General features: G+C 36.5%; 1 protein-coding gene across 4 annotated transcripts in view; it reads right to left on the reverse strand.

Moving 5' to 3' along the window:
* LOC127850137 (aryl hydrocarbon receptor nuclear translocator-like protein 1) overlaps positions 1-17,938 on the reverse strand; it is a 112,340-nt gene that overhangs the window by 21,403 nt on the left and 72,999 nt on the right. For all 4 annotated transcript variants that reach the window (XM_052382964.1, XM_052382954.1, XM_052382944.1 and 1 more), the window contains exons 4-7: positions 13,759-13,916; positions 11,190-11,269; positions 7,578-7,670; positions 448-565 (exon numbers count right to left, since the gene is read on the reverse strand). In XM_052382964.1, coding sequence (XP_052238924.1) covers positions 448-565; positions 7,578-7,670; positions 11,190-11,269; positions 13,759-13,916 — 449 coding nt within the window. The remainder of the gene's footprint in view (positions 1-447; positions 566-7,577; positions 7,671-11,189; positions 11,270-13,758; positions 13,917-17,938) is intronic.

Here is a 17,938-nt window from a genome sequence, read left to right on the forward strand (position 1 = left end):
AGATTTTAGATGGCACTATCCGGATTCCGTAGTTTAGGGTTTAATTATTCCCCTCTCCATACCTGTTGCATCTATGCTTTGAGTTTGGGACATGATTCAGAAGAAGTAGCTTATGAATTAATATCTCCCATTTTCCATACTTTTGGAATTGATACTTGGCGTTTGGGGCATAGTTCAACATAAATGGCTTAGGTTTAAATATCTCCACTATCCATACTGTTGACATGAATACTGAGAATTTGAGGCATAATTCAACAATAGTAGCTAAGGTTTTAATATCTCCACTCTCAATACTTTTTGCATCTATATGTAGAGTTCGGGTCATAATTCAACAAAAGTAGCTTAGAGTGTAATATCTCCACTCTTCATACATATGGCATCAATGCTTAGAGTTTTGGCATAATTCAACAGGAGTAGCTTAGGATATAATATCTCCACTCTTCATACTTTTGGCATCAATGAGCCGCTCCCTAGGTGCCAGGTCGGATGATGAAAACTGCTCCTTCACTTTTGAGATATCCCGGGGATGGATGAAATCAAACAAGCTCTGCCCTATAAGCTCGTTCTGAAACATTCAAACATACACATATTGGAACATTTCTGTTCATAGGTCTAGAGCTGTTACCATTAAGGCATAACAGATGGATAAACAAAATCAGTAGAATATATAACAAACAAGACCGGTGTTTGTGAAACACAATTCCCCATACTTGCTTTGAAGCCCCACTTCAGCAATTTTAGAGAAAATTGTAAAGTCTAAGGCCCATTTAAGTCGGGAAAAGTAAAAACACAAATAATCATTTGTGCGTTTATTTTTCAGGTAAAGAATCTGATAGCCGTAACTGCCTTTGATATAAAAGAAGCTCACTGCGAGAAAACAAAAAATAGGGTGTTGAGTTGTTTTTTCTAAGGATAATTACCGCTGTTTTCAGTTTTTGCTGTAAACTGTACACAAAGAACAAACACTCATTCATGCAAAAGACTTATATCATCCATAAAGACCAAAAGACGGTTAACACATTAGACTAATAAATCATCCACAAAGACCAAAAGATAGTTCACACTTTAGCCTTATATAATCCACAAAGACCAAAAGAGGGTTCACGCAATAGACTTATATCATCCACAAAGACGAAAAGATGGTTCACACTTAAGCCTTATATCATCCACAAAGACCAAAAGACTGTTCACACAATAGACTTATATCATCCACAAAGACTAAAAGACGGTTCACACTTTAGCCTTATATAATCCACAAAGACCAAAAGACGGTTCACACAATAGACTTATATAATCGACAAAGACTAAAAGACGGTTCACACTTTAGCCTTATATCATCCACAAAGACCAAAAGACGGTTCACACAATAGACTTATATCATCCACAAAGACTAAAAGACTGTTCACACAATAGACTTATATCATCCACAAAGACTAAAAGACGGTTCACACTTTAGCCTTATATAATCCACAAAGACCAAAAGACGGTTCACACAATAGACTTATATAATCGACAAAGACTAAAAGACGGTTCACACTTTAGCCTTATATCATCCACAAAGACCAAAAGACGGTTCACACAATAGACTTATATCATCCACAAAGACTAAAAGACTGTTCACACAATAGACTTATATCATCCACAAAGACTAAAAGACGGTTCACACTTTAGCCTTATATAATCCACAAAGACCAAAAGACGGTTCACACAATAGACTTATATAATCGACAAAGACCAAAAGACGGTTCACACAATAGGCTAATATAATCCACAAAGACCAAAAGACGGATCACACTTTAGCCTTATACAATCCACAAAGACCAAAAGACGGTTCACACTTTAGACTTATATCATCCTTAGCCTTTTTACATCATAGAGATTTCAGCAAACAAAGATATTAAACTTTGACAAGGTGACCTTGACATTCATTGGAAAGAGTTATAAATTATGTAATTTTTAAACTAAGCCTTACTGTTATATGATTAACTATACACAAAACTGCTACAAATAACTGCTTGTTTTCACAAATAACATATCAATCAACATAACAACTCAAAGACCACAACAAATTAAAAACAAATACTTGTCAGAATGATGCACGATAATAACATAATTATAATAACCTTGAAAAACATATGGACATATTGAAGTTTATTAAATATGGTTTATTTGTTTGTAGCAATTGATCTATAGGCAGGGCAAGTATGTTATTGCCAAAAGACTGCAGCCACAATTCCAGTAAAGGCAATTCATCATGTGAACAGTGTGCATAGCAGGTCACCGAGTACAACAGCACTTGCCTACCGATATTCTCAAGTCTGTGGCACATGTCTCAAACAGTCAATACCTGCAACTAACTTATGAATCTTCACAAATGCAGCCAATTCAGTATATGTGGTTTATTACTTTTTAACAATCATTATCTGGTTAACAATGATTGAAATTATATAGATTCACTGGATTTCAACAGCAGAGGACAGTGGACAGCGGTAAATTGCTCCAAATTGAGACAAATGCTGAACAAGTATGATCAATATTGAGGTTCACAGAAAAACAAGCAAATTCGTTGAATTGATATCCCCAACCAAAATACTTCTGTACACAAATAATCCTGGACGGATGGACAACGCCAACATCATCCTCTTATCCATTTATATACTCATACCAAGTTTCAATGAAATCCGTCAAAGCACTTCCAAGATATGGCTCCAGACACACACAAAAAGCATTTTTTCAAGATACAAAGGGCAGTAACTTTGTTATTATCCAATGGTGTACAATGCCATTTGGCGTGCATCATCCTCTTATCCATTTTTATACTCATACCAAGTTTCAATGAAATCCGCCAAAGCACTTACAAGATATGGCTCCGGACACAAAAAAGCTTTTTTTCAAGATACAAAGGGCCATAACTTCATTATAAACAGATGGCATACAATGCCATTTGGCGTGCATCATCCTCTTATCCATATATATACTTATACCAAGTTTCAATGAAATCCGTCAAAGCACTTCCAAGATATGGCTCCGGACACAAAAGTGCCGGACGGACGGACGGACAACGCCAAAACAATATACCTCCGCCTTTGGCTGGGGATAAATAATATTGAAATCAGTTGAGGTTAAACAAGTCATGTTTTGTACTGAACACCAGAACTATAACAATCTTAGTTAAAGAAGATTCTTTGGAAACAAATTTCATATCAAACTCTTGTTGAAGAATTTAATTTAAATAAAACAATAGCAAAAACAAGAGGGTCAAGAGGAGTCGGTTCATTCAATCTTTACCTAAGTCAAACTTGACCTAGATATTGACCAGACAAACATCCTGGTCAAGTTTCATCATTATTGAACCAAAACTCTGGCGTGGGGAGTGTTTTTGTTTTTGTAAGATTTGAAATGGTGACCTATTGTCAAATTTGACTGAGATCTTTTAGCAACTTTGGTAAAGAATGCTTGAGAAATGTGAATGCTAGAGTGTTTACAAACCAAATGTGGACGGACGGACAGAGGACAAAGACCAATCCTAAAACCTCACCTGAGCAATCAGGTGAGCTAAAAAGTGTGTATCACCGATCTGAGCCATTTTCCAACTTGTCCAAGAAATCAATAAAACCAATGTATTGACTAAGTTTCACGACGATTAGGCAAAATATGTGACTTCCATAGTGTTCGATCACAAGGTTTCTCTCTATATAGACACATAAGGAAAACTACCCCACCCCCTGGCAGCCATGTTTATTGACCCATCGGGACCATTCGCAAACTCATCTGAGATATATATAAAACCAATCTTTTCACCAAGTTTCATCACAAACTTTTTTATACTATAAAAATATAAAAAAACTGCCCCCCCCCCCCCCCGGCAGACATGTTATTCAACCGGAACCACTTTTGAACTCAACCAACATATCATTAAGACAGACATTTTGACAAAGTTACATGAAGATTGGGCAATAAATGTGACTTCTACAGTGTTTACAAGCTTTTTTCTTTTCTTTTGACCTAGTGACCTAGTTTTTGACCCTGCATGACCCAGTTTCGAACTCCATCGAGATATCATTGGGACAAATCTTCTGATCAAGTTTCATGAAGATCGGACAATAAATGTGGCCTCTAGAGTGTTTACGAACAAATGTGGACGGACGGACGACGGACAAACACCGGTTACAAAAGCTCCCCTGACAATCAGGTGAGCTAAAACAAGAGGGCCATGATGGCCCTGAATCGCTCACCTGACTAACCAAATACAATCCCAACCCAGATTCATCAAGATAAACATTCTGACCAAATTTCATAAAGATTAGATGAAAACTGTGACCTCTATTGTCTACACAAGGTTTTTCTATTATTTGACCTAGTGACCTAGTTTTTGACCCCAGGTGACCCAAATACAATCCCAACCCAGATTTCATCAAGGTAAACATTCTGATCAAATTTTATAAAGATTGGATGAAAACTGTTACCCTCTATTGTCTACACAAGGTTTTTCTATTATTTGACATTGTGACCTAGTTTTTGACCCCAGATGACCCAAATACATTCCCTACTCAGATTTCATCAAGATAAACATTCTGACCAAATTTCATAAAGATTGGATGAAAACTGTGACCTCTATGGTCTATACAATGTTTTTCTATTATTTGACCTAGTTTTTGACCTAGTGACCTATTTTTTGACTTAGCGACCTAGTTTTTGACCCCAGTTGACCCAAATTCAATCCCAACCCGGATTTCATCAAGATAAACATTCTGACCAAATTTCATAAAGATTGGATGAAAACTGTGATCTCTACTGTCTACACAAACAAATTGTTGACAGTTTTTCTATTATTTGACCTAGTGACCTAGTTTTTGACCTCAGATGACCCAAATACAATCCCAACCCATATTTCATCAAGATAAACATTCTGACCATATTTCATAAAGATTGGATGAAAACTGGGACCTCTATTGTCTACACAAGGTGTTTCTACTATTTGACCTAGTTTTTGACCAAGTGACCTAGTTTTTGACCCCAGATGACCCAAATACAATCCCAACCCGGATTTTATCAAGATAAACATTCTGACTAAATTTCATAAAGATTAGATGAAAACTGTGACTTCGTCTGTCTACACAAGGTTTTTCTATTATTTGACCTTGTGACCTAGTTTTTGACCCCAGATGACCCAAATACAATCCCAAACCAGATTTCATCAAGATAAACATTCTGACCAAATTTCATAAAGATTGGATGAAAGCTGCGACCTTTATTGTCTATACAAGGTTTTTCTATTATTTGACCTATTATGTGACCTAGTTTTTGACCTAGTGACCTATTTTTTGACCCCAGATGACCCAAATACAATCCCAACCCAGACTTTATCAAGATAAACATTCTGACCAAATTTCATAAAGATTGGATGAAAACTGTGACCTTTACTGTCCACACCAACAAATTGTTGACGGACACACGCAAGCACACACACACGCACATACGGAAGTCGGACATCACACGGTCACATGAGCTCACCATGTCACTTCCAGACAGGTGAGCTAAAAAACATCAAACCTCGAATAACAATTAACACAAAAATGAGACACAAATCTACACTGTATTATGAAAACATTAATAATCAAAGGGGAGTAACTACTGTAAACTTAATGCAATATTTAGAAAAGTTGTCTTGCATGTTACATGACCTTAATTCATGATTGTTTACAAGCCTTTTTACTATATAAATATAAGAAAAACTGCGCCGCCCCCCTGGCAACCATGTTTTTCAACAGACCGGAACCATTTTCAAACTTAACTCACGTATCTAGGAAACAACAGTTCTGACAAAATTTCATGAAAATTGGGCCAAAAATGTAAATTCTACAGTGTTGACATGTTTTCACTATATACATATAGAGAAAAATGCCCCGCCCACTGGCGGCCATGTTTTTTCACCGATCAGGACCATTTTCAAACTCGTCTGAGAAATTATTAAAAACAATGTTTAGACCAAATTTCATGATGATTGGGCCAAAATTGTGACTTCCAGAGTGTTTACAAGGTTTCTCTATAGCCAAATAAGGAAAACTGCCCTGCCCACTGGCGGCCATGTTTTTCAACGGACCGGAACCACTTTTGAACTCAACCAACATATCATTAAGAAAAACATTTTGACAAAGTTACATTAAGATTGGGCATGAAATGTGACTTATACAGTGTTTACAATTTTTTTCTTTTTTTTTTTTTACCTAGTGACCTAGTTTTTGACCTGGCACGACCCAGCTTCGAACTCGACCGAGATTTTATTGGGACGAAGCTTCTGTCCAAGTTTCATGAAGATCGGAAAATAAATGTGGCCTCTAGAGTGTTTACGAACAAATGTTTATGGACGGATAGACGGACGTATGTACGACGGACAAAGACCGGTCACAAAAGCTCACCTGAGCAATCAGGTGAGCTAAAAATACAACCATGACAATTTTCACTTTAAAAATAAGACTTCTTTCAAAGGTACATATGATTTCAAATTTAAACACTTGTCTTGAAATTCTGCACAGGTCAAAAAAAGTAATTTGTTAATTAAAAGGGCCGTTACTTTGCAGATATTGGAAAAACAGCATCAAAGATGCACATAATATATATATATATATATATTAAGTTCACATGTTGATCAATATGTTTATTAAAACGATCACTTTGGCGGCTACTAGAATCAATACTTGTATTGTTAAAAAATGCTTGTCAAATGATTTGCAATAGATTCTTTGTCGTTATAGTTGTACCGTTTCCCACGTACTATGTTCAATTTGATTTAGTATATTGTGACCTTTAGTGAAGCTGTTATATTTGTAATAAGTTTACATAGACACCAGTTTGGCAGTGCCTATATACAAATTTACATCCGTTCTGGCAAATTATGTGCCTACCTAACCACCATTATTTTTCATGGGTTGCTGGAGGAAAACAAATAATGTTTTTATTCAGACAAAGTAGAAATTATATAAAGGAATAGTGAAATTTAACAGAAACAATGAAGAGAAGTAAAAAAAAAAACTAACTGTGATAAAAACAAGAAATCTTGTAGTTTCTAAGCTATTCAAATGACATTAAAGAACAAATAATTCTCAGCCAATTTACCTTAATTACGAACAATCACTCAACAAGCATGTGCAAAGTCTCAGCTTCACAGCTGTCTATTAATGTTCACAGCAGGAACACAAAGTCATTACCACTTCCCTACCTATGATCGTGATTCTGTTATTAGAAAATTATCTCCAAGCCTTTATAAGCTGGATAATTAAAGATTGCGTTGCTAAAGACACAGACTCTATCTACCCCAATTCAAGTTGAAATTAATTATCTTAATGGCATTAATTCAATTTAATAAATCAATGAAATAAAGAGAATATTATTTCTATTTAACAACAAGAGTTGACAACAAATATTGCTTTTTAAACACACTCATGTGTCCCTAAGGCTTTGAGGTGCAATGCAGCCTAAATAAATAGTTTAAAACTTAAAGCAGATATCGAACTGTTTTGTTTAGGGTTACACAACATTATGAAGTGGCTGCACACAAGTAATAGCAAATACCATACCCTTGTGTATTGCAGAATATTGCTGACGGACTCAGATACAAATAATATCCTGGCTCTGTCACATCCTACCACGAACAGAAAACCATCAGCAGCCTGTAAGTCAACAACAGAAATTGGTAAGTGTGGTTACAATTATTCCACCTGGCAGAGAAAACATGGAGTAGCATGACACATTATGTTTTTTTTTATGGACTGGAAACATATCTCACAAAAGTGACCTTTCTTTCATTTAAAACTAGAGCTTTGTCACAGATGTGAGTATACCCCCACATGCCGCATTGACACAGACTATTTTGCATGCTGTCTTCACAAAACAAGAGAATCTAATTTCTGGCAAATTTTAAGAATTATTATGCCATTATCATTTATAGCCATTTTGACCTTTGAACTCTTGAATTCTTCCACATGACACGCCGTGCAATGACTGTGAACAAAATTAATGTACAGAGTCATTTAAAATCTCACAATGAATGACATAGTTATGGTCCAGACAAGATCATATATTGCCATTTTTGACCTCTGAACTAAAAGTGTGACCTTAACCTTGGAGATATCAACGCAATTATTTCGTGTGACACACCTTCCAATGATGGTGAATAAATGTGCCAAATGATTTTAAAATCTCACAATAAACGACATAGTTATGGCCCGGACAAATTCATTTATGGCTATTTTTGACCTTTGAACTAAAAGTGTGACCTTGACCTTGGAGATATCAACGTAATTCTTTCGCGCAACACACTGTCCAATGATGGTGAACAAATGTGCCAAATGGTTTAAAAATCTCACAATGAATAACATAATTATAGCCCGGACAAGCTAATTTATGGACATTTTTGACCATTGAACTCAAAGTGTGACCTTGACCTTGGAGATATCAACGTAATTCTTTCGCGCAACACACCGTCCAATGATGGTGAACACATGTGCCACATGATTAAATTCTTACAATGAATGACATTGTTATGGCCCAGACAAGCTCATTTATGGCAATTTTTGACCTTTGAACTCAAAGTGTGACCGTGACCTTGGAGACAGTGATGTAATTCTTTCGTGCGACACACCATCCAATGATGGTGAACACATGTGCCAAATGATTTTCAAATCTCACCATAAATGACATAGTTATGGCCCGGATAAGCTCATTTATGGACATTTTTACCTATAAACTTGTAGTGTGACCTTGACCTTGGAGATATCGACGTAATTCTTTCGCGCGACACACCGTCCAATGATGGTGAACACATGTGCCAAATGATTTTAAATTCTCACTATGAACAACATTGTTATGGCCTGGACAAGCTTATTTATGGCCATTTTTGACCTTTGAACTTAAAATGTGACCTTGACCTTGAAGATATCTACGTAATTCATTCGCGCAACACACCGTCCAATGATGGTGAAAAAATGTGCCAAATGATTTTAAAATCTCACCATAAATGACAAAGTTATTGCTTGGTCAAGCATTTAACCTTTAAACTCCAAGTGTGACCTTGACATTGGAGATATCAACATTTTTTTTTTCACACAACACACCCTCCCATGATGGTAACGAATGCACCAAGTCATTTTAAAAACTAACAATAAATGACATAGTTATGGTCCGGACAAACTTTCAGTTAAAAACACACTAAGTGACCCCGTGACCTACTTTTTGACCTGGCATGACCCATATTCAAACTTGACCTAGACATCATCTAGATACAACTTGTGACCAACTTTGGTGAAGATCGGATGAAATTTCGGGACAGACCGACAGACGGACAGACTGACCGACAAAGTGACTCCTATATAGCCCCCATTACCAGTAATGGGGTATAAAATGATCTAGTTCTTGATGCCACGTGGCATAATGCAAAGCTGGCGAAGATATTAAAGGGACAAACATGCTGAACAAGATTTATTAAGATTTGAAAATAAAATGTTGTCTTTAGACTGTTCACAAGCTTTTTCTCTACTTTGAGAAAGATTTTTTTTTGCCAAATGACCAAGTTACCAACTTGGCAGAAATACCACTAAGAGAAATATTCTGATCCAAGTTTCTAACGATTGGGTAATCAATGTTACCTAAAATATGTTCACGGGCTTTTTCTTTTCCATTTAAACTTATATCTATATTTTTACCCAATGAAACATTTATTATTTTCAACAATAAATATAATGCAATATTGACAGTTAGACACTGGGCATATCCAGTGCTTATTGTCACCAGTCACATTTTCAAGCTTTTGTTTATTAAAATGTTTTTCCCGATGTTTCTCCATTATATGAAATCCAAATTAGCCATTGTGAATACAGTAACCAAAACATAGAATCAGACTCAATATATATTGTAACTACAAAGCAATCTATCAAACACACAGAAATCAGTTCTCTGAAGGTTTCATTATATTTTGTTCTGTTTTGTCTCCTTATGATTTTATAATGGGAGACTTTTCAGGAAAATGTTATTTTAGGGAAGTCGTAAGAAATTCAAACATTTTTGTCACAATCAAGTACCGTTTCTGCAGTTTTCAAGGCTATGGCCAATTGGAGCATTTTCTTTTCCGTACTTTTCAAGGCAGGTGAAAACACTGATATTAAAAAAAAACAACACCAGCAATCCGTGGTTGTTATTGGTAAATTTCAGAAAGCTGATGCCAATCTGAAACACTGCAACTGTCTTCAATGTCATTTCCAAGAAAACGTTAATTCAATTAATTATATCTATACATACAATGTAACATGATGCATGGTTTATTTTGACACCATGAGCAATATCATAACACACTTTAACGATGAGTGTCAAAAGGGTATAATTCAGATAAATTGCAGTGATAAACATACAGTGCAGATGTATAGTCCTTGCATTAGAGGTTAGTAAAGTTTCACTGTTTAGTGACAGTTTTACAGCAGTATTTTGTTCGGCTCATAGCAGAGATAAGGTTTTTATGTTGGACAGAAAAATAATGTTCAATTTAGAATTGTTAATAGCCAATAACAGCCAATAAACAAAGACTTACATATTCTAAATGCTTTGGAATGCAACTTGAAATTCATTAAACTTGAAATTCATTACACTTAATCGTCTGATCCCTTCCTTTGGCAAACAAACAAAGAAGAAACAAGTTGAAACCATGGTTTTTCCCATGTTATCATATTGTTTATTCCATTCCCCCATAAGAAGCAAAGTGAAAGAGGCTTTTGCAACCAGCATAAAACCAGAACAGCCTGCGAGTAACTAGCAGTCTGTTCAGGTTTTATGCTGTTTGCTACTCATCAGTAACTAAGAGTTAAAAATGAAACCTTTAGAACTTGAATCTAGTAAGAAAGGTCTTAAATAAAATTTAACTTTTTAATGGATAAAAAATGCGTAAAAATACGTATCTAAGTGGTGAAGGGATCATATGATCCGCACATACGTATTTATGTGGTGAAGGGATCATATGATCTGTATCTAAGTGGTGAAGGGATCATATGATCCGCACATACGTATCTAAGTGGTGAAGGGATCATATGATCTGTATCTAAGTGGTGAAGGGATCATATGATCTGTATCTAAGTGGTGAAGGGATCATATGATCCGCACATTGGATTACTATAGCATTGTTTTCCCATCACATTCTTGCCTACCTCAAGGATGCTCTGTTTCACCTCCTGATCAGACAGGAACGAAGGTTTGTGCATCGCCTCAGGGAATGATGTAGACGAACCTGAAATCATACAATTGAAAACATTCAGTAAAGGGAAGAAAACAACAAGGCATAGGGTGTAGACCAAGCACTTTTATTTTGTGACTGTTTTTTTGCATTTGGTAGTCACATGATAAGAATGTGTTGGATGCAGCTGATTGTGTTGATCATACTGTTCGCAACTGTAACAAGTATTGGTTACAATTAATATTTCCATCATCACAATTCATTTTTCAAATTTATGTAAAAATGTCAAATAAATTCCATGTTTGTAATTTATATACACTAAACATCTCCGTGGATTAAATAATTATATTTTAATACAAGATAAACTGAAATAAAGGGAAACAACAAAGTCATTTGACCTCACACAACTTGATGTTCTCACAAATGCCCAATTATCGTCAGAAAAGCCCATGAGGATTATGTTAAAGTAACAGTTCATTGTCACTTGTCACAGGTCATTAAACACTGTCATTAAATATTAACATATAATATATATAGTGACTTTCAAAACATAATAAACATTCCTGCATTGATCACAAGATTTAGACTGCAAGTGGGTGGGGGAGGGGTAATAAGCGCAGTTCGGCTGTGGGTGCAGTTTTGAACAAGGGCTGTTTGTAAAACATGAATGCCCCCCATATGGGCTGTCAGTTGTAGTGGCAGCCATTGTGTGAATCCGTTTTCTGTTACTGTGACCTTGACCTTTGACCAAGTGACCTGAAAATCAATAGGGGTTATCTGCCAGTCATGATCAATGAACCTATGAAGTTTCATTATCCTAGACCTAATTATTCTTGAGTTATCATCCAGAAACCATTTTACTATTTAGAGTCACTGTGACCTTGACCTTTGACCTAGTGACCTGAAAATTAATAGGGGTCATCTGCCAGTCATGATCAATATACCTATGAATTTTCATGATCCTAGGCCTTAGCATTCTTGAGTTATCATCCTGAAACCATTTTACTATTAAGAGTCACTGTGACCTTGACCTTTGACCTAGTGACCTGAAAATCAATAGGGGTCATCTGCCAGTCATGATAAATGTACCTATGAAGTTTCATGATCCTGGGCGTAAGCGTTCTTGAGTTATCATCTGGAAACCATTTAACTGGTTCGAGTCACTGTGACCTTGACCTTTGACCTAGTGACCTGAAAATCAATAGTGGTCATCTGCGAGTCATGATCAATGTACCTATGAAGTTTCATGATCCTAGGCGTAAGCGTTCTTGAGTTATCATCCGGAAACCATTTTACTGGTTCGAGTCTTCAGGACCTTGACCTTTGACCTAGAGACCTGAAAATCAATAGGGGTCATCTGCCAGTCATGATCAATGTACCTATGAAGTTTCATGATCCTAGGTGTAAGCATTCTTGAGGTATCATCCGGAAACCATTTTACTGGTTCTAGTCACCTTGACCTTGACCTTTGACCTAGTGACCTCAAAATCAATAGGGGTCATCTGCGAGTCATGATCAATGATCCTATGAAGTTTCATGATCCTAGGCGTAAGCGTTCTTGAGTTATCATCCAGAAACCATCTGGTGGATGGACCGACGGACCTACCGACCGACATGAGCAAAACAATATACCCCCTCTTCTTCAAAGGGGGGCATAAAAAATGAAAGCTTGTCAGGAGTATTATATTAGAGGTCACAGTGACCTTGACCTTTGACCTAGTGACCCAAAAATGGTAGTGACGTGTAGAACTCATCATGGTGTATCTACATAATAATGAAGTTTCAAACTTGTAGGTGGAAGCACTTTGATTTTAGAGCCTACGTTAAAGTTTTATATTAGAGGTCACAGTGACCTTGACCTTTGACCTAGTGACCCAAAAATGGGTGTGGCATGTAGAACTCATCAAGGTGCAGCTACATATGAAGTTTCAAAGTTGTAGGTGGAAGCACTTTGATCTTAGAGCAAATGTTAAGGTTTTAGCACGACGCGGACGAGCTGGCTATGACAATACATAGGGTTTTCTATGAAAACAGCCGAGCTAAAAATAGAAACAGGTGTAGGATCCATATTTAAGTCCATCTAACAAACTACATGTACTATACATTAACCGTGTAAATCGAATGGTTAATCACTGGACATCAACGAAATTCTTTAGCTGACACAGACTGTCTGGCATTCTTGATGTGCGGCATGCTGAGACATATTACACCCAGTCTTTTTATAATTATTTTGAAAATGGTATAGTTATGATCTCTTTTATGGTCAGTTGAGAGGTTGAAGGATATTAAAATGAAGAGTTTAAAATGAGAATCAAAGGGTCAATCAACTGACATCAACCATGAGCAATTCAATTACTTACAGTGCGTACATGATTTGCATCATGATGAGAGGAGGTCTTTATTTAACAATGCATGTTTTACATTTTGTGATAAGATTACAATTGGGTTACCACTTTGAAACCATATGGTCTGGGGAGAAGTTAAAGGTTATTTGAAGGGTATTCATATTGCAATAATAAAAATAATGTTAAAATAATTAGAACCTCGGAGTGCCTTCATATGTTGCACGGCCATTCTCAGCACAGTGAGCTTGTCACATTTTCGGTTCATGGAACTACACATGGGCAGCATGGTAGAGAGCTGCATGATGTACGTGTTCATCTTGTCACGCCGGCGCTTCTCGATCTCGCTGTGATTCTGTCTTTAAATAGAAACGAGGGAATGTTCGGTCATCTTGCTTTTAAAATAATGGTATATTTAATGTAACAAATGTATGGGGAAAATGGAGAGGCCAAAAACATGACAGGTCTCATATTCACAAAGCATCTTTGATTGTCGCTAACCTGAGATACAAAGGAACTGACCTATTCTTTGCAGCCCAAGATATCATAAGAACAAAAGTTCTGGCCAAGTTTCATGAAGATTCATCTATAAATGTGACTTGAGTAGTAACAAGGTTTTACTATAGCCATATGTGGAAAAATGCTCTGCCTCTGGCGGCCATGCTTTTCAACAGACCGGAACCATTTTTTTAATAATCTAAGATATCATTGCAAAAGTGTCCTGACCAAGTACAATAAAGACTGGACTATAAATGTGACTTTTAGAGTGTTAACAAGAAAAATGCCCCGGCCCCAAGCAGCCATGTTTTTCAACAAACTGGAACCATTGTCCAAATCATCCAAGATATCAAAAGATCACAAGTTGTATGAATATCCTGTCTTAGTGACCTTAATATTTTCGCCATGAAACATTTCATGAAACTATGCCCAAGTGTATACGAGATACAAAGTGGAAATGAACATGTTGCTAACAATGAACACAGGAATGCACTGATCTAAAACTTAACATGGAATTCTAGGCCTTTTACATTTTCAAAGTTTCAAATATTGGAAACAACAAAAATGACAATCAATACATATTTTGGGGTGTTTCTTAGCAGAGCACAAGCCACAACTTATAAACTAATGAACTATTGTCTGAAAAAGATAGCACAATTGGGATTAACAGCTCCATGACACATGGGGCCAATAAAGCCATTTGGGGTAGCATATATCAAATAATAAACGCCCCCTCCCAAATTTAAGAAAATACACTAACTTAATTGCCTTATTAATGTTTTATTTTTCTAAACCTTGTCCCACTCAGAAACAAAGTGAAAATAGCTAATGCAACCAGCATATACCAGTCTCTCTCAGGCTGTTGAGGTTTTATGCTGTTTGCTGCTCTCAGTATCAAGGAATGGAAATGAACTTAAATCTATAAAGAAAAGTCTTTAATTGAATTTGATTTTCTAATCAACTTCAGTGGTTTAATTTATATACCTTTGGGCCATTCTCCAAAGTGTTAACAAGATTTTAATAAAATATGACTGGTGAATGAGGTTAAAATGTGTTCCTTATAGCCATGACAAGGTTTTTCTAAGATTTTACCTTGTAACAAAGTGTTTAGATGCATATGACCTAAACATGAACTCAGTCATGATAGTGTCAAGATAAACTTTCTGATCCAGTTTCAAGAAGTATCTCTACAGAGTCTAGAGATTTGTTTCGGAGTTAAACTAGAAACTTGGTTTTGAATGCACATGACCCAAATTCAAAGTGGCCTATATATTGTGAAGATTTACATTTTGCACGACTAGTCTCAACAAGAGGGCCTGAAAGGCCCAAAGTCACTCACCTGAGATAACAAGATATTATTGGGACAAATCTTCTGATCAAGTTTCACGACGATAGGAAAATAAATGTGGCCTCTAGAGTGTTAACAAGGTTATACTATAGCCATATTAGGAAAAATGCCCCGCCCCCTGGCAGCCATGTTTTTCAACCAACCGGCATTATTTTTTAACACTTCCAAGATATAATAGGGATGAATCTTCTGACCAAGTTTCATGAAGATCGGACAGTAAATGTGGCCTCTAGAGTGTTAACAAGATTTTACTATAGCCATATTAGGAAAAATGCGCCACCACTTGGAAGCCATTTTGTTCAAGCAAACAATTATTTTCGAACTCATCCAAGATATCATTGAGACCAATCTTCTGACCAAATTTCATGAAGATTGGACAATAAATGTGGCCTCTAGAGTGTTAACAAGGTTTTACTATAGCCATATATAGCCATATAAGGAAAAATGCCACGCCCCTGGTGGCCATGTTTATAAAGCAACAAATACCATTTTCGAACTCATCCAAGATATCATTGGGACAAATCTTTTGACCAAGTTTCATGATGATCGGAAAATAAATGTGACCAAGATCTAGAGTGTTAACAAGGTTTTACTATAGCCATAAAAGGAAAATAGCCCCGCCCCCGTGGTGGCCATGTTTTTCAACCAACTGGCATCATTTTTGAACTCATCCAAGATATTATTGGGATGAATCTTCTGATCGAGTTTCATGAAGATCGGACTATAAATGTGGCCTCTAGAGTGTTAACAAGATTTTACGATAGCCTTATATAGCCATATTAGGAAAAATGCCCCGCCCCTTGGCGGCCATGTTTTTCAAGCAAACGTAACCATTTTTGAACTCATCCAAGATATCATTGGGACAAATCTTCTGACAAGTTTCATGATGATCAGAAAATAAATGTGACCGCTAGAGTGTTAACAAGGTTTACTATAGCCTTATATAGCCATATTAGGTAAATGCCCCGCCCCTTGGCGGCCATGTTTTTCAAGCAAACGTAACCATTTCGAACTCATCCAAGATATCATTAAGACAAATCTTCTGACCAAATTTCATCAAGATTGGAAATAAATGTGGCCTCTTGAGTGTTAACAAGGTTTTACTATTATATATAGCCATATAAGGAAAAATGCCCCGCCCCCTGGCGGCCATGTTTTTAAACCAACCGGCATCATTTTTGAACTCGTCCAAGATATTATTGGGATGAATCTTCTGACCAAGTTTCATGAAGATTGGAAAATAAATGTGGCCTTGAGAGTGTTAACAAGATTTTACTATAACCATATATAGCCATATAAGGAATAATGCCCCACCCCTTGGCAGCCATGTTTTCCAAGCAAATGTTACCATTTTTGAACTAATCCAAGATATCAGTGGGACAAATCTTCTGAGCAAGTTTCATGTAGATTGGAAAATAAATGTGGCCTCTAGAGTGTTAACAAGGTTTTACTATAGCCATATAAGGAAAAATGCCCCGCCCCCTGGCGGCCATGTTTGTCAACCAACCGGCATCATTTTCAAGCTCATCCAAGATATTATTGGGATGAATCTTCTGACCAAGTTTTATGAAGATCAGACAATAAATGTGGCCTCTAGAGTGTTAACAAGATTTTACTATAGCCATATATAGCCATATAAGGAAAAATGCCCGGCCCCTTGGCAGCCATGTTTTTCAAGCAAACGTAACCATTTTCAAACTCATCCAAGATATCATTCAGAGACCAATCTTTTGACCAAATTTCATGAAGATTGGACAATAAATGTGGCCTCTAGAGAGTTAACAAGTCAAATGTTGACGCCGCACAACGCACGACGAACGACGGACAAAAGGCGATCACAAAAGCTCACCATGAGCATGTTGTGCTCAGGTGAGCTAAAAAGATTGAGCTGTATATGTGGTCTCTGGAGTGATAACAAGGTTTTTCTACAAGTCAATCTGGTGACCTAGTTTTTCATGCACATGACCCAGATTCAAACTCAACCTAGATATTTTTAAGATAAACTTTCTGAGCAAGTTTCATCAACATGGGGTGAAAAATGTTAAATATAGGTTGCATGGCGCCTGTGAAAGGAAGAAACACATGCAAACACATTCACCTGACAAAGGGTGATCAAAACAGTTTACAAGCAGCATTTTTTAACGTTTAATTAACCCCCGTTCCCTCAATTTAGTTAATGTAAAGCCCGGGGGATCATGGGGCTATAAGGATTACACTGTAGTCAGTTATTTGTGCAAAAATAAGTATGAATAAGAATGAAAATGAGACAGCCTGTTTTACACAAGTATCAATTGGTGAAAACAATTTATATTTTAAAACTTAACATAAAACAATCGTCATTATAATGCCACATCATGATATAACAAGTGCGTGCAAATAAATTTTCTAGTAAAATAACATGGCAAATAACAAGTGCGTGCAAATAAATTTTCTAGTAAAATTTCAAATTGAGAAGCCTGATCTGTGATCAGTTTCCTGTGGTCAGTTTCCTGTGGTCAGTTTCCTGTGGTCAGTTCCTCAGAGTCATTATAATGT

This window comes from Dreissena polymorpha, chromosome 1 (genome assembly GCF_020536995.1).
Source record: "Dreissena polymorpha isolate Duluth1 chromosome 1, UMN_Dpol_1.0, whole genome shotgun sequence".
Taxonomy (NCBI): domain Eukaryota; kingdom Metazoa; phylum Mollusca; class Bivalvia; order Myida; family Dreissenidae; genus Dreissena; species Dreissena polymorpha.